Source organism: Gavia stellata, chromosome 30, assembly GCF_030936135.1.
Source record: "Gavia stellata isolate bGavSte3 chromosome 30, bGavSte3.hap2, whole genome shotgun sequence".
NCBI lineage: Eukaryota > Metazoa > Chordata > Aves > Gaviiformes > Gaviidae > Gavia > Gavia stellata.
In genome coordinates this window covers 3,505,653-3,526,543 of record NC_082623.1, presented here as the reverse complement: position 1 = coordinate 3,526,543, position 20,891 = coordinate 3,505,653, and the positions used below count along the sequence as shown (strand labels likewise).

Here is a 20,891-nt window from a genome sequence, read left to right as displayed (position 1 = left end):
TTTTATACCCTTGGCGCAAACTCCTGGTAGTGCTGGTTTTGGGGTTGGCAAAGAAGACAGCTGCCAGTGCTGACTCAGGGACCTCGTGCTGCAGAGAGCAGGGTTTCGGGGCTAGGAGTGATTGCAGAGAAGGGGGTGGACAGCTACAAACAAAGTTTTAGCACTGTAGAGGTCTTACTGAAACTTGAGCAGAAGATTCAAAGCCTAGAAAAGGCTAGGAGAATGTGAAACAGGTTTTTTTTCCAAGAAGCTTGAAAGCTACACGACGAGGCAGTTGAAAAGCATCCGTGACAGCAGCGAAGAGCTTTATTAAGGCAAGCTGATGCTCTGACAAGGCTGTGGTCTCTTTTACTTGCAGATGACCCCTTGGGGATGCAAAGGAACATGGAGACCTTCATGGAGTCATGCAGCGGTGACAAAATTAGCTGCTCTGCTGTGCCCACCGCCTTGGAAGGTAAGTGAGCTCATTAGAAGGGTCGACTCTGTTAGTGGCAGAGTAGGTTGGCTGCCTGGTTTGTCAGCGAGCTCAGAAAAATTCTAGCTTTTCAAAGATGGAAACAAACAACCCTCTTTCTGGCATGTAACAGGCAAGAGGCCTGCAAATGTTGCGCTGACCCTGGCATAAAAAATGTTGAAGTAGATTCAATTTAGTCATAAAGAAAGTGGGAGCTTCAGGAGCACTCAGCCAAACACCTCCACAGCAAGAAGCAAGCTGGGAAGTTGCTGGTTGGGAGGTCCACAATGAGCACCTGCTCCCAGGAGATTTGCTGCTGCACCACTGCAGCAAGAGTCTTCCCCACAGCTCTGGATTCTTTGCAGTGGCCTGGTACTTAAGTCCTGTCTATGCTCTGGCTTTTTGCTTTTGTTTTCCCCTCTGGTACTGTAGAAACTGATGCTGACCAGTGGGAACGCGCCTGCGACACGCTGCTCATGTGCATCGTCACTGTCCTGAACCATGGCCTGAGGAACGGAGGGGGCGTGGGTGACATTCTGCGGAAGCCATCGAAGGATGTGAGTGTGGGCAGCATGTGGGACCCCTTTTTTCTGCTAAGTCCTGCTGCGTTTACCCCTGTGCAGCTGCCCTCCCTCCCTGGGAACTGTGACACTTCCAGCTCTATCCCCCACGCTGTCCTCCAGTGCTTTCCTCCTCTCTTCCCCCATCACATCCCTGTTATTCCTCCTCACCTGGTACCCTCAGCCCATGGCCCGTGTAGCGAGGCAGCACGGTTGGAGCGGCTAGAGGAGGGGCAGCGCGCGAGACACACGTTTATCCCTTTCACCCATTACAGGAGTCCTTGTTCCCTGCTCGGGTTGTCTACGACCTCCTCTTCTTCTTTATTGTCATTATCATCGTCCTTAACCTCATCTTTGGGGTCATTATTGACACTTTTGCTGATCTGAGGAGCGAGAAGCAAAAGAAGGAAGAGATACTGAAGACCACCTGTTTTATATGTGGTGAGCGCTGTGACCTCGGTGTACAGGAATTGCCCCAAAGCTCTTCCTCTTGGCTAAGGTGGAGGGAAGGAAAGGAGTTTCAGCTGGTTTCTGGTTTTCATTTGGTTAACAGCAAAACTTAAATCTGCAGTGTGAGGAGGCTTAAACAAGGCCACAGACTGAGAGGGGAAATTGTCTATATTGTTCCTCGCCTTCTGTTAATGAGGTGTTAAACTAAAATGCCACATTGTGGAGTACTTGTTGCTGTGCATCGATCGCTCCAGAGACCATCACTTAGCCAGTGGAAAAAAAGCACCATATTACTAAGGAAATAAAATACAGAAAATGTTCTGGAATGCTTTCAGTCATAGGAAAGCGTCCAAAAAAGGGAAAAAACCCAGTAAGTCTAGCTGCTTTTTTCTTAAAAGATCCACTGGGTGCATTTTATGCTTTTAGCTACATAGGCTGGAAGCAGTACTTTATATAGAAGCCTCCTGAATACACAACCGGGTTATTTTCCCCCTGTTTTGGAGGCTTGTTGTGTGCTAAATGCTAACTAATTATTAAAAGCACTTCTTGAAAGTCACACCTGGGAGAGGATGCAATTATCTGTACTTCCTTTCACATTTGCTTGCTTGCTCACTACTTATTTTCTCCTCCCCTCCCCATCTCCTCCCTCCACCTTCTCCGTTCTTGACTGCCTTTCCCAGGACTCGAAAGGGACAAGTTTGACAACAAGACAGTGTCCTTTGAGGAGCATATTAAATACGAGCACAACATGTGGAACTACTTGTACTTCATAGTGCTGGTGCGAGTGAAGAACAAGACAGACTACACAGGGCCAGAGAGTTATGTGGCGCAGATGATAAAGGTATGTGTCCTTTCGGGCAGCTCTCTCATTATTGCAACCTGCCTACCCCGGGGAAACATTGGAGAACAAGGGGCTTGCTAAAGAAAAACAGTTTTGAGAAGGAGCTTTTGGAAAATATTTAATCATGTTGTTGCGCCTTAGTTCGTTCTTAGCTGGTTATTTCCACTTTGCAATCTCAGGCAACAGCACATTGTCTATTTGATGTTTTGCACTGTGTACTTAAGTTTTGAACCAAGGGCAGAGCCAAGCAGTAGAGAGTGTGGCTTCAAGGTGATTTCAAGGCAAGAAGGGATGGAAAGGAAATTTAGAAAAGAAAAACTTCTGAACTTGAGCCCAGAAGGCTGTAAGAAAAAAGCTGGAAATGGACTACTTGTGGAAAATTTGCAAAGATACAGGCAGGACGAGCCTTTGAGAATTTCTTTAATCCCTAAGCACAGGCAGGCTTCCTGTTAAATCCTACCAGGTCTCTTCCCTCCTCCTCACCCCTTCTCCAACTCCCATTCTCCATGATCACCTTTCCAGAACAAGAACCTTGACTGGTTCCCCCGGATGCGAGCCATGTCGCTGGTCAGCAATGAAGGGGAAGGGGAACAGAATGAGATCCGAAATCTTCAAGACAAACTCAACACCACGATGAAGCTGGTGTCCCATCTCACCTCCCAGCTGAATGAGCTGAAGGAACAGGTACTAAACACTTTAAAAATAGGAACGCTTCAGGAACACCGGACTGTAGAAACTTGCTGTCCTTACCAAAATAGATGCTGATTTCAGGGAACAGGAGGCAGAACCAGCCCAAGCCAGTACAACTTCAGATACAAAGCAAAGGGCTCCTGCAGGTCTTCTTTTGGTGGGGGGGATCAGGGACAGGTACTTTTTGATATTTAACTTCCTCATCAGCTAAAGTCCAACTCACAGGGCTCTCTGACAGACATTTAAAGCAGCCTGGTCAGTCGCACACTGGAGGAGCACGTTAGTGAATAGAAAGAAGGCTTGGTTTCCTACCTCACTTGTGTCCTTGTTTGACTCCTAGATGACAGAGCAACGGAAGCGCAGACAAAGGATGGGGTTTGTGGATGTCCAGAATACTATGAACCACTAAGACACAGAAGCGGCATCAGCTTCACCCACCGAGGGACTACACATACGTATCAGCTAACGAGGCTGCTTATTCCTGGGTTCCACGCATGGACGTCACTGTCTGAGAAAGACAGACCATGCGGAAGGGCTTCGCAGTCAACGTTTTCCCTAGATCGCTTGTAAACAATTCAGGAACTGGGGACTGGCCAGGATTCCTCACCATACCTGGACCCACAAGTTACTCTAATGCCCTTGTAGGAAGATAAATCATACAAGACTTTTATTCCTCATTGCAATAACTCTTTAATTTGCAAATGTGGAGGGTTGTATCTTTATCTCCATGCGCTACATTCTGATGGCTTCCACCTCAGGTGTAGTGTAACTAGCTGTAGGGCTGCAATATTTAACTTATTCCAAGATTGGCACTAGTACATGTGGATCTTTGCAAACCAGCCATCGTATTCGCTGTACCCTCTCCATTTAAAGAATTCTGTTCATCACTGTGGTGCAGTAAAGGAGCTAAACTCAAGGAGATGGATTTGTTAATTTAACTCACCGGATGAGGATGCGTATCCAAGCTTGTACTAGTATGAACTAGCCTTTTGCCTTCTGTGGACCAAGGATATCTGGGCAGTAGTAGTAGGAGACTGCAGGTTTACAGTTCACTGTGAAGGGGTGTCCTGTGTTTTAGTTTCATCTCTGGTGTAATGTTTTACTTTTTTTGTTGTTATTGTTGTTACTTAAGAACTAAAATGTAAATTGCCTTAACTAAATTAAATACAAAAATCATGTTATAATAAAAACTTAAACATGGTAAAGAAAGCGCCCTTCCTGTGCACTCTGGTATGTAATGGGGCTGTTATAAATACAAACAGTGAACAATCCAAAGACCTGAAGCCAAACCAGGGCTGTATTACCCATGGTGCTCCACAACTCAATGCTCTCAGCTCCAGCTGTTAAACTTTAAAATGTAGTACGACGCTGCAGTCAGAAAATGAAGAAGAATGCTACCGTGAAGAGCTACCTTGAACACCAGCCTTGTTTTCTGAAGCTCTGGCTTAAAGCCTGCTGCAAAGTTTCAAAGTCTTTCACTACTTGCCAGGAAAACACTGTTCAAATACATAAAAAGGAGCAGCTGTTGGTGCTGCCTGGAGCCAAGCAGAGTCCTGGCATAGCTGTGCTCTAGACACTCATCCTTCCCAAGCCAAGCAGTGCTGTAGCCACCCGAACATCAGACCTGGGCCTCTGCCTCCCAAGAATAGATACTGATGCAAGCATTAAAGCTTTAAAAAGGAACAAAAATAGGCCACAGCAATGGACTAATCACACTTGAAATTTGTTTATCGCCCTATACACCAACATGTCATTAAAACCTATCTTTATCCCTCAGATATGCAGTAACCCATACAGAACCTTCTCTTCACACTGAGGGAAATCTGTGTATAGCTAGCTTGACCAGCAACACACCGCTGCAGCATTTGATTGAAATCTCAATTAAACTCTTACACTGCTCCACTGTCACCATGGTAAATTCACTCTCAGTCCTCTCCTGTGTCATCTCAAAAGGAAAATAAATGTGATTGTTCAAAGTTATTCCTCCCTCAATTTCACTGTTACCAGCACTAACATTCAGAAACACAAGCATAGCTATGTTTTCACATCATCACTACTGCTATCTTCACAGCAAATTTAAAGCTAACATGGTTGTACCTACTTGCTGTGTACATCTCCTGGTTGTTCCATTTCTTGTAATACAAAGGATCTGGTCTAACACCACAAAGTTCTTTCCTCTACACTACATTGCTCCAAGACGGTTTCAGCACAGATGTGTTAAGCTATGCCCTAGATTTTCAGGAAAAAATAAAAGAGGGGGCACTAAATATGGAGGGTGTAAGTGTAGGTCTGAACAAAAATGCTGTTGCTAAGAGGAATAAATGGTTTTATTCATCATGGCAACATACAGTGCTTTAGGAATATATACAGTGGAGAATCTGAGAGTTAGCCTATCACTTTGAGTCCTCTTCAGGTTTCTTGGCATAAAACTTTTCTCGCAGTTTTTTCCATGTCCCTTTTTTCATGTCTTCCATCTGTTTCAGAATGTCTGCAAAAGGAAAAGAGAGAGAGAGAGACAGAGATGGGGAACGAGGAAGAAAAGCAGAAAAGCAAAGGAATGAAAGCCCTCTTGTAACAGCTTTGCCTTACACATATTTTCCTTTTTTGACTTTTCATCTTAATGAATTTCTATTTCAGGGCCTGAGGCAAGTTTGTTTTCCCTTCCCATCAATTGTGCAGGGAGTCCCTTATCACTAACAACTAATATTCAGTTTCCACGCACTGCAGTCAAAGTCAGGAACTGGAGCAGAACAAAACTGCACTAGCTTCCTACATTGCACTTAATAAATGATTTGGCTGAGAGTATTTCTGCATTGTGGCACCCTGTTTTCTCTCAAAGTCTAATACAAAAGGAGAAATACTGAAGGGAATTTGAACATGGTGAAACAGAAGCTGAGAATTTTTTGAATGATGTAGCAAACGTGCATTTCTTTCACATAGCTCCTGCTTTCTGATCTCCAAGAGCCCTTGCAAACCCTTTGCTGTTCCTGCCCAGTGCAAAATACAATTGACTTTTTGCCCTTGTAGATTACTGAAGATCTCCTCAATTATTCCTGAGCTTGATCCTCATTAAACATCCTAATATATTTGCACGGCAGTCCCATTCTGTGCTTTAGTCACAGGTGTTTAGTAGAAGTGATGCAGTGAACACTACAAAGACTAGAATGTACTTTCTCTCCTGCACTGACTTATTCTCAAATCAAGCACAGTATTAGTACCTGTTGCTAGTATCATCTTGCAATCTTCTACTGTCACGCCAGTGAAGCTTGTGTCTTTCAGGCGGGGATACTTCACAAATGAGCAAGTAGGTGAGAAAAGGAGAGAGGGAAAAAGGCATTACTTGTAGTGCATTAAAACAGGTAAAAATGTCACCGTACAGTAGAGTCTGAGTTCATTTCCAGTCAGGCTCTAAGAATTCTGTTCATACATATGAACAAGAACTATCATCTGCATTGTTCATACATGTCACGGAGGCCAAGATGTCTGCAGCTTTCCCGGAGCGACCAAGGGCACCAGGTAGTGCTGCATCCACCTGACTGCTCACTTGTCTGTTAGACATTCCCAGAAACTCTGCTGGGACGAGGCAGCCATCTGCAGTAGGTGGGGACTCATCCCCTAAAAGAGGGATGATGGCTAATGCCAAAGCTTACCTTGTTTTTGTAGTAGTTGGTGTGGATTCTGACTAAGCTCTCGTACATTCGGTCACAGGTCTCAGGGTCAGCAATCTGGAAAGGGATAAAACTATCACACAAGTCTTAATATAAATCTCCCTAGCAAAAACTACCTTGTGAGAAGGACAGTCAAGGAGCAGCTTAGGCGACTTCTCAAGTGCAATGCAGGGTGCTGGTGACCCTTATCATGCTGCTCCAGAACACAGATAATTTTCTTTCCCTTCTACTTCTCACCAGCTTGGCCTACAAGAATAATGAAGCATGTGATTTCCAGAATGAACCTTAAACTCCACTGGAAAAGATCTGACAGATCAACTGTGAATACGCAGTTAATGAGAGCATTGCTGGACAGTTTTCTTCGCACTTTTATTGGCCAATGCTGTGAAATCTGTGAGACTTCTTGCTCAAAGGCCAGTTTTGCCACCTGTTTTATTCTAAAGCATCAAATAGGATAACAGAGTAGCATGGAAGTTGGAAAATCCCAGTGCAGGCTAAAAATAGTTTATAATTGATTAGGGAAAAGCAGCATGAAAGACTCTGAACAGCTTGTGAAGGGTAAATGGATTTCTATTTTGGTTAAGTCAGTTGGAAAGATTTTTCTAATACCTAAACCTCTGCTAGGTGCCTCGGACAGGTGCATCTGACTTGCAGAGCCATCTATTTAGCAGCGTGGATGGCACGTCATCTCAGTTTTCTATTTTACAATGGGGGCCAACTCAGCCAGAACTCGGCATTGCTGCTCAATGACATCAAACATAAATGATTAAAACGGACACATGAATAAGAATAGTATCAACAGAAACATGTCAGGATAAAATGTCACGGCTCATCTGTCCTTGGGACATTGGCACAGGTTCAGCACAAGGCGGGTAATGCCTCCTGTTCGCAAACTAGGAAAACTAAGGAAAGGCTCTTCTTAGTAAGTAATGGCTGCTGCAGGAGAGAGGATATAGGGAGAGACAGGCTGTCAAGAGTAAGCACCGTCACACTGCAGGTGATCTTCAGCTTAATGTATCTTGCAGTCACATTTCAAATGACCCTGCTAATGTTTTAGTAATGATAGCAGAAATAGCTATTACATGGGTAGCAGAAACAGTATTCTCCCTCTGTAAAATCAGCAAATCTTATTCCATGTGAATAAAACCGACATTAGACTAATAAAGTATCCTTTATGGTTCTAGTTCTTTTCTCAGACATTCCTCCTGCTGTCTGCCAGTACATTTCCCTTTGCTGTATTAAGCCTTTACACATACAAATTGATATCAGTGCTGCAGGCATCAATTTAGATTTTCGAGATGACTGGCAGCTTTGGGATCTTGTAGCCAATTGGTGCAGCAAATTCAGCTGTCCTGAGCACATGAAAGAGCAATAAGGAGTTTCTGAAATGTCTGCTGCAGACTATTCTGGTAACCAATACAGAATTAGGTGCCTATAATGGTCCCTTGAAGTAGAAAACACACGTCTGGAACAATGCTTTTGTGCCAGGAAAGGGCACATTTACATTCCACAGCAGCACCTCCAAGTCTGTAAAGGTCTGCAGCCCAAGTCAAGCATTAGGTTTTCTAATTTATTTCAGCACCAATACCTAAACTCCAACACAATTACAACTGCAGCCAGAATCCAATTTTATAACCGCTGCATCCTAACAGTGCCAGGCAATGTTGCATTTCACTGTGTCCTCCACACTGCATTGCCCTATCATCGTGATAAGCAAAACACACTGATTAACTCGATTCCAGCACAGCGCTGGCAAATTCACAATGCTTTGTATCCCACTTCCATAACCCCGGGAATGGGGCTCTCTCCCAAGCACGTAGTGTAAGTGGTGGAAGAACGCAGCACACACCGCAGCTTGTCCTATGCGAGGAACAAGGGCCGTGGCTGCTGGGACTGGCTGGGGCCTGTGTTTCAAAGGCGAGCAGGGGGTTCACGCACCGCCCTGTCCTGGGCCCGAGGGAAGCTCTGCGGGGCCCTGGGAAGGCCCGAGGAAGGCCCGTTTCAGAGCGGTCCCCCGCAGGCACAACCTTCTCCTCGACTGTAACCGCCAGAGCTCCGAGGCGGGGGACACCGGGGGAGTGTCAGCACCAAACTTCCGACGTTTGTGCCCAAAAAACCTCCGCAGCCGCCTCAGCTTGACCGTTACAGCACCGCCGGCCCCTCCACCGCCGGAGGCCGGGAGGGAAGAGGCGCCTGCGCGGCCCAGGCCCCGCCTCGCCCTCCCCCCCCCCCACCCCGAGCAGGCCGCCGCCGCGGCAGTGCCACCCCCCCGCCCTCACCTGCGTGTTCTCCCCCTCGCGGAAGGCCTGCGCCACCCGCTGCCGCAGGAAGACGCCCAAGTCCCGCTGCCGCTTCGTCTCCTCCACCGGCCACTCCTCGCAGAGCTTCAGGAACCGCCGGTACCTGGTGGCCGCCATCGCTGCCGGCGGCGCCGGCCATGAAAGGGTCACGTGACCTACGGCAGGCGAGAGGGGTCGGGCGGGGCTGCGCATGCGCGGCGCGGTCCCCGGCGGGAGAGCGGCGGGGGGGAAACCGGCGCTGCCCCTCAGTGCCGCCCCCCGGGGGGCAGCACCGAAACGGGGTGGGGGCTGCCGAGAGGCTGCCTCATCCACCTTCCCCCCTGTTTCCGGGGGTGCTTTCGGTGACGGCTGGGGGAACTGCCAGGCGAGGCCCTCAGGCCGCTGCTGTGCCCTCAGGCCCCCGGAGGGGCGGGGGTCGAGGCCTGGGGAGCAACGCTGCTCTTCGTCAGCCCGCCGAGCACCGCCGGTGGGCTCACGGCCTGCCCTGTGTTTTTCAAAGGCAGCGGATGAGCAGCCTGGCTTTGCCCGTTCATGTGCTAGATTGCTGCCCACGCTGCCAAGCGTCCTGCTTCGCCGCTGGCAAAGGGATCTCGCTCCTGCGGCGCTGCAGGAACCCGGGCCAGGCAGCCAGCAGCGCGGCATGTAATAGCTACCTTAATGCTTGGCTTCTGGCTGTTTTAAAACCTAGAAAGTCTTGCCTGTTTTTCCCCTTCTGCACGTGGAGTATGTAACGTGGTACACTGGCTCAGAGCTCCTTCTCTTGGCAGGCAAATGGTTAAATACTTGATAATTATGTGCTTGTATATAAGGGGTGAAAAGGGAGGGAGTGGGACGCCTTCGATCACTATGCAAGCAACAGGTTGCCTTTTTCTTTCCAGGAGCGATGGCAGGTGAGGCGTGCAGCCAAGGCGGGTGTTCTGCTCTGCTGGCGAGCGGGTCTGGCTGCTGGTGTCGTGCTTGGACCCTTCTTCATCCTTCCCCACTTCAGACCTGACATTCCGGCGCGTGCATCCAGCAAGAGGCTCAGCAGCGATGCAGATGCTGAGGTGGGTCTGCATAAACCCCATTGGCAGAGCTGATACCAGACACAGTCAGCACTGATCATGGGAAGATGCTACACACGTGTGAGCCAAGACAATTGAGGACTCAATCCTTTTGCTACTGAAGCGGAGTGTTTGTGGCTTTTTTTACAGTCATCTGAGTTTGTGGGCAAGAAATACACAATGCTGTGAACAATACCCAGTAAATAATGAGGACTTCCCAGATGAACTTTAGGCCAAGTAAAATATACAACTGGTCCAGATGACTTAAATTTTCCAGCTATAAATTGTAGCAGTTCACCAGCTGCATGCAGTAAAATACAAGTGAAGGGGTCTCCCTTGAGACCTGGTCTTTAAACCCATGGAAGTAACATCATTTTTTCAAAACATACAGCCCTAAACAAAAGATAACGTAACTTAAGAATGCTGTGGAAGTGAAAGAAAGGCAGACAACAGGTGAGAGTTACTTAGACAATTTTATTTATATCCCCACTCCCCAGTAATGGGGTTCTGTAGCTCTACTCCTTGTGTAAGGACTTCTCTTTCAGGTTTCCCACACCATGCAGGAAGGAATTATGTTTGTTCCATAATAATAAAATCTGTCCACAAAAGCTGTAAACATATTTTGAGTCTTTTGTTACTGTCTCTTCCAAACACACACACAATATTTGTATCAAAGAATTTCTAGGTGACCTTTAATGTCTAGTCCCTGACTCAATCTCATACTTTTTTTCTACTTTTTTTTCCCTTTTTTTAAGCAAAAATACTTTGATGTGAATGTTTTTTGTGACTGATATCTGACAGAATCATCGCATTGCCGTACTTCCAGCCCTTGCTTAGAAAGTTTCTGAAACATGCCCTGTTACAATCCTGCAGGGATATTAAACCTTTGCAAGGGCCAGTTCTTGGTCCGAGGTCCCCCTGCTTTCACACCATCAGCAGCGCAGAACCTCTGCAGCATCTCCTACGCCCGTGTTTTCACACCTGCGCTGTACAGAGAACACCCGACCGTCTCGCAGCGCTGGGCGCATGGAGCGTGAATGTCAGGGTGTGCGTTTTCATCTCCTGCTTGCGTCTTTGCGTTCAGGCCATAGTGTTGAGCATGAGTTGAAAGTAATGCTGCAATCTGTTCAGCCCTGCCAGCTCATTTGAATAGTCTCGCTCAAACGCACAATATCTCCTTAGCCCGCTTGGCTTCGCGAGTGTAGAGGTGAGCAGGTCCTATTTTATCATTAAGACTCTTTCAAGTAATGCTTTCTTTTGGCTCACAAATAAATCAAGGACAGCAGTAAAACAAGAAGGGAAAATAAATCTTCTGATTGATTGCAGAGAGAACAGATTCTTTCAGCTCTTTGCTTTTTATGCTTGAGTTCAGTAATGGCACGTAGCGGTTTTTTGCACTTTCCTAGCAAGCTGTCCATGCTCTCATTCCAAACCGTGCACGTGACATCCAGCAGCTGTGAGGGTCCCGTGCAACTGACCCAATGCGGTACTTTTCAGGGCTATCGGTCACTAGTAAATCCAGGCTATTTCACAGAATCTGTCATTTTCCTTCCAAGATATTCTGAAGGATTTTGATGAGGTTCTCTAAGCCAAAAATATAGCCGTGGTCTGGCCCGTCGTAAGTGGTGTGATTGCATTTGGAGCCTTTAAAAGTGGTGTGGGCAAAGTCTATCATGCGGACGTCAACTCTGGAGTGATTAGCGCCCTGTGACATGGTGCGGTTTGTTTTTTGGAAGTGAAGGTGATTATCCAAGGGTGCCGTGTTCTCCTTGTGCTCCTGTCCGTCATAAATGATGAGAAGTGAGCTGGAGTAGAACCTGTAAGAGCTTTGCTTCCTAATGACAGAAAGCAGAGCTTTTAGCCGCAGGATGATGGGCTCCAGGAGATCCGTTCGGAGGTGGTTACCGTTGCACAGGAACTGGCGCAAGGTTTGCCGGAATCCCTCCGGTGAGAGTTTCCTGCCGTAATACTTATCTTTGCAGAGAAAATGGCCAGTGTCCGCTTGGTAAACCTTGAGGAAAGAGAGCAACAATCCAGATTCAGTTGTTCAGTTTTTCCCAAAGCTCTAGATCTCACCCGAATCTAAAAAGTTCAGACCCAAGCTGAGGAATGGGACACAAATCCTCTGAAGTCTGGCAATTTCTAGCAATGCCGGCAATGTACTGCAGGCATCTCACTGAATCCCACCTCCTGTCTTTTCTGGAGATTTAAACTATTCAATTTAAACCACCACTGCAGATTCTTGTTGTACTGCTCTAAATTATCCCTTTGTGAAACCCAAATAGCTGTAAGTCATAGCCGTGTCACTAGTGATTTACAGCGTTTTCCCTCTGGCTGTGGTAGGAGTTTGCAGTAGTACAGGACTACCCCCGCTTTGCACCGCCTTGCAATACGTAATGCACGGGTAGCAATAATCTTGCTTTCTTAAACACAGAGAGACGAGATGTAGACAGAAATTTGTATGTGAGGCTCTGGTATCAATGAGTAAGAAATGAGAGAGGGAATTTAGAATTAGCTCACACGCCAGTTGTAATTTAAAGGATAATCTGCTCAACAGAAGGATGTCAGAGACCAGAAGGGGACACAGGGTTTGACACCGAGTGTTTACGCTGCTATATATGTGCTTTATAATCATTCTTGTAATTAAGCTTCAGGCACAGCAGGACAACATTTTGAAACCTGTTTGAGAAGTGTGAGTGAACCAAATGCATGGTTTCGGTTTCTAGGAGGAAAGGCAGTGATTTGGAGCAAGAGGAACCATAATATTTAGCACAAAATAAACCCCTCGCTCTTGGGGTGACAGGATGAGACAGCTCCGTGAAGGCATGAGTGGGGCGACGGGATGCTTTTTTTGGTTTTCTTTTCTGTGCAGCAGCCAAGAGCTGAGTGTGAGAGGGGAATCTGTGTTCGGGTACGGGCGGATTCTCAGCTGGGGTAAACTGGTTCCGGCTGCTCACACTGGTGGCAGTGGTGCAGGGTGGTGCTTCTGCAGCCACCACTTGTGAAAGCAGCCAAATCTCCAGAAGTCAACGGGAGGGTATGGGCAAGGGTTACCCTATATGTGCCATATTCTATACTCTTCCCTAAGCATGGTCTCCTGTTTGAGGATAGGACACACTGCTGAGTGGTCAGTTCTTACAGCCTGTATTTGGAGGGAGATGAGAATAAAACTGCTTCAATTTACACCAAAGAAGAGTCCCTTTAGATTTCCAGCTTGGCTTCAAGCCATGTGTCGAGCAAACACCGAAAGGAGCGAGGCTCCGTCTTACCTGCATCCCACAGATGCGCACGCCCAGAGACGCAGAGGTGCTTTGTTCACACTTCTTGATGTGCCGGGCTTTCTTCTCCTCCGAGGCATCATCGCCATGCTGCCGGGTTCCCATCTTTAAGTCCAGGATGCAGGGATAGTTGTATTTTGATACCACATTTTCAAGCAATAGAAACTCTGAACATGAGTTAAGGGAAAGCCAGTACTTTTAAATTCTAATTGAAAGAGGTCTTAAATCAGAGCAACTGCTGACGCTCTCCATTATAGCTCACAACTGTAATGAGACTTTCTGAGCCAATTTTACCAACATGTCATTGCTATAGGCCCCTCGCTGCCAATTGCAGTTAATTTACTGCAGTACAGTCCTACCAATTAAAGCACCAACAGCTCCATTCTCAAGTGACACGATAGCCCTGGGCTGTCAATCCCACACCTCGCCTCAGTGCTGTACTCTCTCCAGTGGGTGTGGAGGAAGTTCTTAAACTGTATTACTCACATGACTGGTGGGTAATGAAGTGTATTAGGAAAATAAAAGGCGAGGCAGCTGCTAATTCCTATATAGTTGCATTTTTAAATGTATGCCAAGGGGATCCTTGACTTACGCTGAATACCCTTTATGAGAAGTGGTTTTTTTCTTTTTCGTATTTTTTTTTTTAAGAATAAAATAGAATATTTCAGTTGGAAGGGACCTACAACGATCATCTAGTCCAACTGAACAGTGGAAGACAATAACAGAGCAACTGTATTCTGTATATTCTGTATTTTCCCAGGGACTGGGCAGAGGAGGGATGCATACCCCCTGCAAGAAAACATACACTGATTATGAGCTGTTATTTGTAGCCAAGACTATGCTGGAGGGGAGAGAGGAAAAAGGATACGATGAAGTTTGTTCTCATTATGCTTGGAGGACATGCGGTTCAGGTGCTGCCTGTGACAGTGCAGTCCCCAGGGGTTGTAGCTGTTTCTTTCTGGCTGGTTTCTGTTTGCGTCTTCCAAAAGTGGATCTGTGCGGTACTGAAGGTCTGTCCTCAATAGCATCTTCCCCGGGCAGCTAGACAAAACACACAAAAGAACACGTTTGGTTTATAAGCTCCCAAAGAGAATATTCCCTCCTCTTTTGTAAGAGCCTCAAACTTGGTAAGGTAAATTTTCAGGGACTCTCAAAGGAAACATATTCATCACGTCCAACCTGCGGAGGTCCTTTGTTGCTTTGTAAAAGTAATTTTCAGAAAGCCAGTTATTGCTGGGTGCCAATATTTTCTTTCATTATCATTTCAAAGTGTGCTTGGCTCCTATGAGAAGCACCATTCATAGTGCCAATGACCAGGAATCTCTATTTGTCTACCTAATGGGCACAATACAGGCGAATTTTCCAACAATAGGAGTGATTCCCAATTTAGAGGGGCTGCCTTCGAGGAGGGGAGGGAGGGAGCGATGAAAAGATTTGTTCTCCTTGGAGGGTCATTCCTTGGTCTCGCTCATCCAAAAACTGTAACTCCCATCACGCCGAAGGCAGCGGATTTGCGGTAGCAATATTGCACCCTTCAGTCGTAGCTGACCTAGGTCTTTTCTGCACCAGTTCGAGATGAAAGGTGTCTTGCGGAAAGCTTCTGCCAGCCCTAAGGTCACACTGCAGTGCCTTTCAGAGACAGCTCTCCCCTGCGACGAGGACAGGATTGAACCACGCTCCAGTGTGCAGTTGCTGCGTGGCTGTTACCAGCAGAAGGGCATTACGTGCTGTGGCTGTTCTCCCGGGGCCTCTCCTCCTTTTGGAGCATGCTATGTTTGAGACATGTATTTGAGCAACAGCATCTCAGTGATGGCCAAATCTGCCCTGCTCCATCCGCAAGCCGGGGAAGAGATAAACCATGAACCACCAAGCCGGGCTTTGCTTTTCTTCACCGTGGTTGGGCATTGCTTTTGCTCACTTTGCCTTAAACCAGGAGTTGTGCCACCAAAACCATCCCGGTTAGACCCTACACAAAGCGGCAGGCGAGGACCAGGAGGAGGTTTGTAGGGAGCAGCAGACCCTCACCTGTCTTTGAAAGTCTTGGTGAGCTGCGTGTGACTCCACTTGACGAGCGTGCGCTCGCTGCTGGTGCCGGTGCTGGCAGCCCACTTGCATTTGTGCCGTATCGTCACCGAGGAGTCACTGATGGCGTTATCCAGCCGGCCGCAGCTCTCTGTCTGCAGGCTGGGGCTGGCAATCAGGGTCAGGTTGCCCAGGCTGTCCTTTTTGAGGTGAACGGAAACGATGCCTGGACAAAAAGGGGGAAAAACCAAACCAGAATGAGATTAACCCATGGGTTACCATACAGGCTTGGTCACCATCTGCACCAGCCCGAGGTGGTCCAGCCTCCCTGAGAGGGCTGGCACGTAGCAGGACAGCTGCCTCCTCATGTTTTAGTGGCCTCTCACACTCATCCCACTCTGATTTGAGGCCCGATAAACACCACTAGTCTGAGATGCTGGAAAACTCGCAGGCTTTTCTAATGATCCCTCCTCTCAAGGCTCGGCTTGAAACCTGCCTCCTCTGAACATCATGTTCCTTTTTCCTCTGTCCCTCCAGGCTCTGCTATGCCACAAGTGACCCAGCAAAGACCCCCGCATTGGACCCGGAGCTCCTGGCTCATTTATGACAAGGGATGTCACTTTTTAAGACAACAGCAAAATTGGAAATACTTTTCATTGGCATGAAGCAAAGGGAGGGTTGGGGATGAGGAATTTTCCAAAGACAACCAGCATGCCAACTGCTTCCTTTAATTGGAGAGCCCCCAGCAGCAAGGGCAGAGGTATGTGGATGGGCTGGCAGCGCTGCCTGCGTACGTGAAGCCCGTACATTGTCATGGTCGTGTCCTTCCCCAAGCACCAAGGACCAGCACCCGAATGGCTGAGGGGGGACCGGACCCTCACATGCCCAGTGTTTGCGCACGAGGAGGAACATGACCGTGACTGAGGATTATTACTTTCCACCCTAAGTGCTTAAAACACCATTGCGTATTTTAACATTGCGATTTTTCCCTGACTCTAACGGGAATCACAGGGCTCAAATGCCATCCAGCCCATCACATATTTAGCCCAGTCTTAGCCCGTCCCTGGCATGGGGACGGCTGCCTCCGTGTCTCAAATGACAGAGCAGGAATGGCCATGGCTCGCGTGCCAGACGGCTCTGACCTTTCTGGGAAAGGCTGATAACCGCAGTCCTGCTCCTGCAGCCCTCTGTCAGGGCTGGCTGAGCCTCTCAAGGCAGCAGAAGCATTTTGAGAGCATCGCCCTTTGGGTCTGAGAGGGGATGCCAGTTGCATGAGTCGTACCCTGCTGCTTTCAAGCCTAGCTGCGGTATGGCAGATCCAAAAGAGGATGGTCATGGCTGTCAGACCAGCAAAACTCAACACTGGGTCACTGGAAAGACCCCCCGTTAGCAATGTGTGGAGCTGGGGTTCATCCAGCTGTGCCCACCGTACCCTCACTTGCTCTGTTGGGCACTGCGGGGAGATAGATGCATTTCGGCAGCTTAACAAACAAGGGAGCTCTGTTCTCCCAACCAAATTTGCCAAAACAAATAAATATGCAAATTCCCTTCTCTCCATTTAGAGTGAGATTATAGTAAGTAAACACAGACACAAGGATTTGTCCTCCCTGTGTGTGCGCAGAGTCCTGCCTGCTGAGTTTTGCTGACTGAGGGAGGTTTTCACCACCTGAACTGCAGGACTCCTGCGTGTCTGCAGCCACCGACCACCTCCGTTAGACTCGGGGTGCCCATCCCTCCCTGGGTCCTGCACCCCAAAACCCTCCAGGTCCAGCTGTATTGGGATGCGCTTCCCTCCCGCCCTCCGTACAGCCCTCCTGCTCAGGTACCACAACCATTTCTGTTCCCTTTTGCTGTAAAATCAGCATTAATCCAAACAGCATGCCGCGGCAGGCTTGGTTAAATCAGCTAATTTTGCACTGAAATGGGGGAGGAGTATACACAGGCTGCTTTGCTAAGGGAGCTGGGGTGCTGGAAAATTTAATTAGGGGGTAAGTAATATTTTTAGCTATCTCAGTCCTTTGCTTATGGTCACGGTGAGCACAGGGAGCTCTGTCTTCCTCAGGCTCCAATGTTACCCACCCGATCTTTCGCTGAGTCCCATTCGTAAAAAAATCCATATTACAGATAACTGAGAGCAAGAAAAATTCCTATCATCAGCTCAGTTGCCGGCTTTGAATTTTCAGGGGAGATAGGTAGGAGAAAAAGCCAGCGTATCTTTTGCCTAAATCACAACCTTTTTATTTTTAAAAAGTCACTGTGAGGCAACCAGAGCCCTCGATTCCAAATCTAGCGCTATGCCTCAGTTACAGCGCTACAGCAGCCTGTAACCTTAAAAACTGTCCCAGTTACATATCTGCAAGTCAATGGAGCTGTGCTGATTTACATAGTGCTGACAATCTGGCCCTAAAAATGCTATATATAGCATGAAACTAAAAGTTCTTAAGTATCTTACATTAATATGAAAATTAATGGGGAGATTTTCAAAGGCAAGAATGAGCCGTTAAATTGCAAAAGAATGTGATCCTCGCACTCCTTCCAGCCGAAAACTCTGCCTTCATAAACCTACGTCTCCGGCTGAAAAATACTTCTGTTTCCTGGTGCGTTTCCATAGGGGTTTTGCATACGTTCTGCAAGTGACCTACGTGTGCAAACCAAATCTATAACACATGGCTAGCGACCTTCTCTTTTATTGCAACAAGAAAACATCGATCTGGGAGCAAAGGTGTGTTGAGGTACTTGTCTTTGCTGGCCTTTTAGTGTCACCAAAGCCACGATCCCCCTCCTGTCCAGCACCAGCGAGGAAGCCAGCGGGTATTTACGGGTGCTGTCACCATGCTAGTGGCATCCCAGTGATCCTCAGGAGCATTTTGCTATGTACCTCTACCCTCATGGATTTATTTTTAAATTTACAAGTGCATTTATTTACCACCATGTGCAATAGGAATCTGAGCAGAACCAGGCTTGAAAACAAGTCCAGCATCCCCTCGCAGGCTCAGCTCGGGGCAGGCAGAGGTTTGGAAGGGGTTGGTGGGGGGAAAGCTGGTCCCAAGGTCACCAACCTGCCTGAAATGCTTAAGCGAGTGGCAGACGTTTTTTAAGCAGCCGACTTGGTGTTAGATTTGAATGATGACATTTGATTAACATTGCACATAATGTCACCATTACATAATGGTCCCCAAGCCGCCCACCCCCCCGCAGCCTAAGAATAGAGATGAGGAACATGGACACGTGTGAACGGATGATGAAGACCTCAGGATTATTCCCCCTGATGCTCATTCCCCCCATCACCCTCGTGGGAAAATGTTCCACCTCTTTATTTCGCCTGGCATTCAGGGCTGGGACAGTTATAAGCAGGAAAAAAAAAAAAAAATGTGTGTGCCCAATGCCAAATTGGAGAATTGCTATTTAATTACCCCTCATTGCAAAACTCACTGGGACTTGCAATAAAAGAGGAAAAGAAGACAAAGAGGTATTAATAACCGGGCCACCCCTGAACTGATAAACTGGGACTGTTTAACATCTTTATTAGAGAGACAGCAGGGCCCAGCTCCCCAGCACCGCACCCTGGCCCCTGCTAAAGAAAATTGCTTAGAGGAAGACTTGTTTTCTTTCTTAAGCATCTTTTCAATATTGTCCCATAAATCTGCAAAGGCCCCTGACTTTCTGGGAAAGGGAGAGATTGGATTGGAAGCACACTGAAACCGTGGCTGACACTCTGAGCACTTTTCTGTAACGCTGAAGGACCAAAAGATATTTTAAGTTTTTACGTGACAGCTGAGCGTCTCACCTCTCACAAAAATCCAGGGTCAGGAGCTTTACGAGCAGCACAAGTCTGGCAGTAAAAGCAGAAATAGCGAGGGAATAAGAAAGGGTGAGAGGGAGGATGGCTTTAAAAAAATGCTAGGACCCCCCCAGACACCAAGAGCTGATTTCAATAGCTAAGCTGAGAAATTCAGCTGGGAAAGTGGTTCAGGGCAAGGAGAGTTAGGGACAGGGAAACTGAAGGGGGGACCGGGCAGTGATGGGGGGCATCGAGCGGAGGGGCAGGCGGGAGGCTCTTCCCCATCCCGGGAAGGTCTCGCCTGTGGCAGGACAGCTGCCTGGATGTGATTTTTAAGAAGTTAAGTGGTCTGTGCCTCTGATTTTCCAGGGCCCAGTGCTCACAGGAGCCGGTGGGGAGCAGGGCTTGGCTAACGGGGAGCACCCAGCAAAAGTGATGCTTGATACACCCCTGGGCTGGTTTTTCAGGCTCGGTATTTCACCCTGGCCCCAAGGACCATCTCTCCCCTAGCTCATGCTAGTGCCAACCCTGACCCTTTCCTTGCCCTCCACTGATTTCTCCGCCTCTGACACAAACCTTCGCCTCCTCTAAAACCAGGGCCTGGAGCGATGGGGCCATGCACGTGGGGCAAAGGCATTCTGAGCTCTGCTCCTGGTACAGGAAACCTTTCTTATCGGGGGGTGCTAATTCAAAGCTCTACTGAATAAAACACATCATGTGTCAGATCTTGGGACTGCTGTTTTGAACAAGACTCTCCTAGTCCCTGCTTTCCTGCACCTATTCAGTGCTGCCATTCGCATGCCATCAGACCAACTTATCTGGGGCCATGAGCTGCAAAATCCTCAAAGCAAACACTGTTGGGAAACCCCATCCTATTCCTGCCTCTTGTTCTCTGTTTTTTCTGTGTTTACCCTCTCTGTCCCGCTCCTGCGTTGCCCAGGCTCTCAGCTCCCCAGGAGGGGATTATGTTCATGCTCTCAGCCTCCATCTTCTCATGCCTGTCCCCCTCAAGAACAGACCAGTTTCAGCCCTATTTGACATAACGAGAGTCCCCTGTGCTACCAAGGCCAAGGGATGGGCAGAGGGGAGGATCTCCTGGTGCCATCAGCCAGCGCTCAACCCTTATTAGACATCAGAGACTCCCCCCCAGCCACAGAGACCCAGGAAACCCTCCCAGTCTTACAGAGTGCACACACTCAACTGGGAAGCATCCTTGCTTAGCAAAACCTGCACAAGTGATGGGGCTCCACAGCTCAGAGCCAGTCCTGGCCAAGCCAGCCGGTACCTCTGGCGCTGCCCCTCGCCCCACCAGCCCTTATCCCAGTCTTGGGATAAATCCTGGTGACAACACTGACCCGTAGCTCCTTCCCCAGCCTCTCCCCTTACCTTTGTACTGGGGTGTGAACTGCCTCATGGCCAAGGGCAGCGACTCGTAGAAGCTCAGCTCCTGCGAGACCAGGGGCTTGCAGACCGTGTGCTCGTCGTACTTCATCATGCTCATGTGGCCGCCCACCTGATGGACGAAGGGCTCCAGGAGGACGGCGGTCCTGCTCTCGCCGGGGTCCAGCGGGCTCTGCCCCACCATGGTGCTGGGCGAAAGGCGGCGGGGGGCTCGCTCCCCTTTAGTAGCAGCGAAGGGGCATCGGAAGCGGGTTTTGGGACATGCTGCGCTGGGCCAGTTAACACCCACGCTGGGTTTTCACCGATGGCGTCTGCAAAACAGAAGGTATGGGGGAGCGTGAGAAAGGGGGACGAGCCACCGCAAAGCCACCATCTCCGCCGGCATGCTGGCAGGGCTGGGAGC

At 48.2% G+C, this 20,891-nt stretch overlaps 3 protein-coding genes across 3 annotated transcripts in view; 1 reads left to right on the top strand and 2 right to left on the bottom strand.

Moving 5' to 3' along the window:
• ITPR3 (inositol 1,4,5-trisphosphate receptor type 3) overlaps positions 1–3,841 on the top strand; it is a 42,451-nt gene extending 38,610 nt beyond the window's left edge. The window contains exons 53-58 of the mRNA XM_059831304.1: positions 359–454; positions 887–1,011; positions 1,290–1,455; positions 2,145–2,305; positions 2,828–2,989; positions 3,336–3,841. Of these exons, the coding sequence (XP_059687287.1) occupies positions 359–454; positions 887–1,011; positions 1,290–1,455; positions 2,145–2,305; positions 2,828–2,989; positions 3,336–3,404 (779 nt within the window). The 3' untranslated portion in view covers positions 3,405–3,841. The remainder of the gene's footprint in view (positions 1–358; positions 455–886; positions 1,012–1,289; positions 1,456–2,144; positions 2,306–2,827; positions 2,990–3,335) is intronic.
• A 1,463-nt stretch (positions 3,842–5,304) lies between these two features.
• On the bottom strand, positions 5,305–9,086 carry LOC104263843 (ubiquinol-cytochrome-c reductase complex assembly factor 2). Its single transcript, XM_059831307.1, has 4 exons — positions 8,943–9,086; positions 6,646–6,720; positions 6,214–6,283; positions 5,305–5,483 (listed from the first exon to the last, which is right to left on the bottom strand). Exons 1-4 carry the CDS (start codon positions 9,078–9,080, stop codon positions 5,389–5,391), a joined length of 378 nt encoding a protein of 125 aa, XP_059687290.1. The 5' UTR covers positions 9,081–9,086; the 3' UTR covers positions 5,305–5,388.
• A 2,460-nt stretch (positions 9,087–11,546) lies between these two features.
• On the bottom strand, positions 11,547–20,672 carry IP6K3 (inositol hexakisphosphate kinase 3). The gene is made up of 5 exons (XM_009819222.2): positions 20,474–20,672; positions 15,310–15,532; positions 14,153–14,325; positions 13,276–13,451; positions 11,547–12,017 (listed from the first exon to the last, which is right to left on the bottom strand). The coding sequence occupies exons 1-5, from the start codon at positions 20,670–20,672 to the stop codon at positions 11,547–11,549; spliced, it is 1,242 nt and encodes a 413-aa protein (XP_009817524.1).
• Positions 20,673–20,891: the final 219 nt, after the last annotated feature.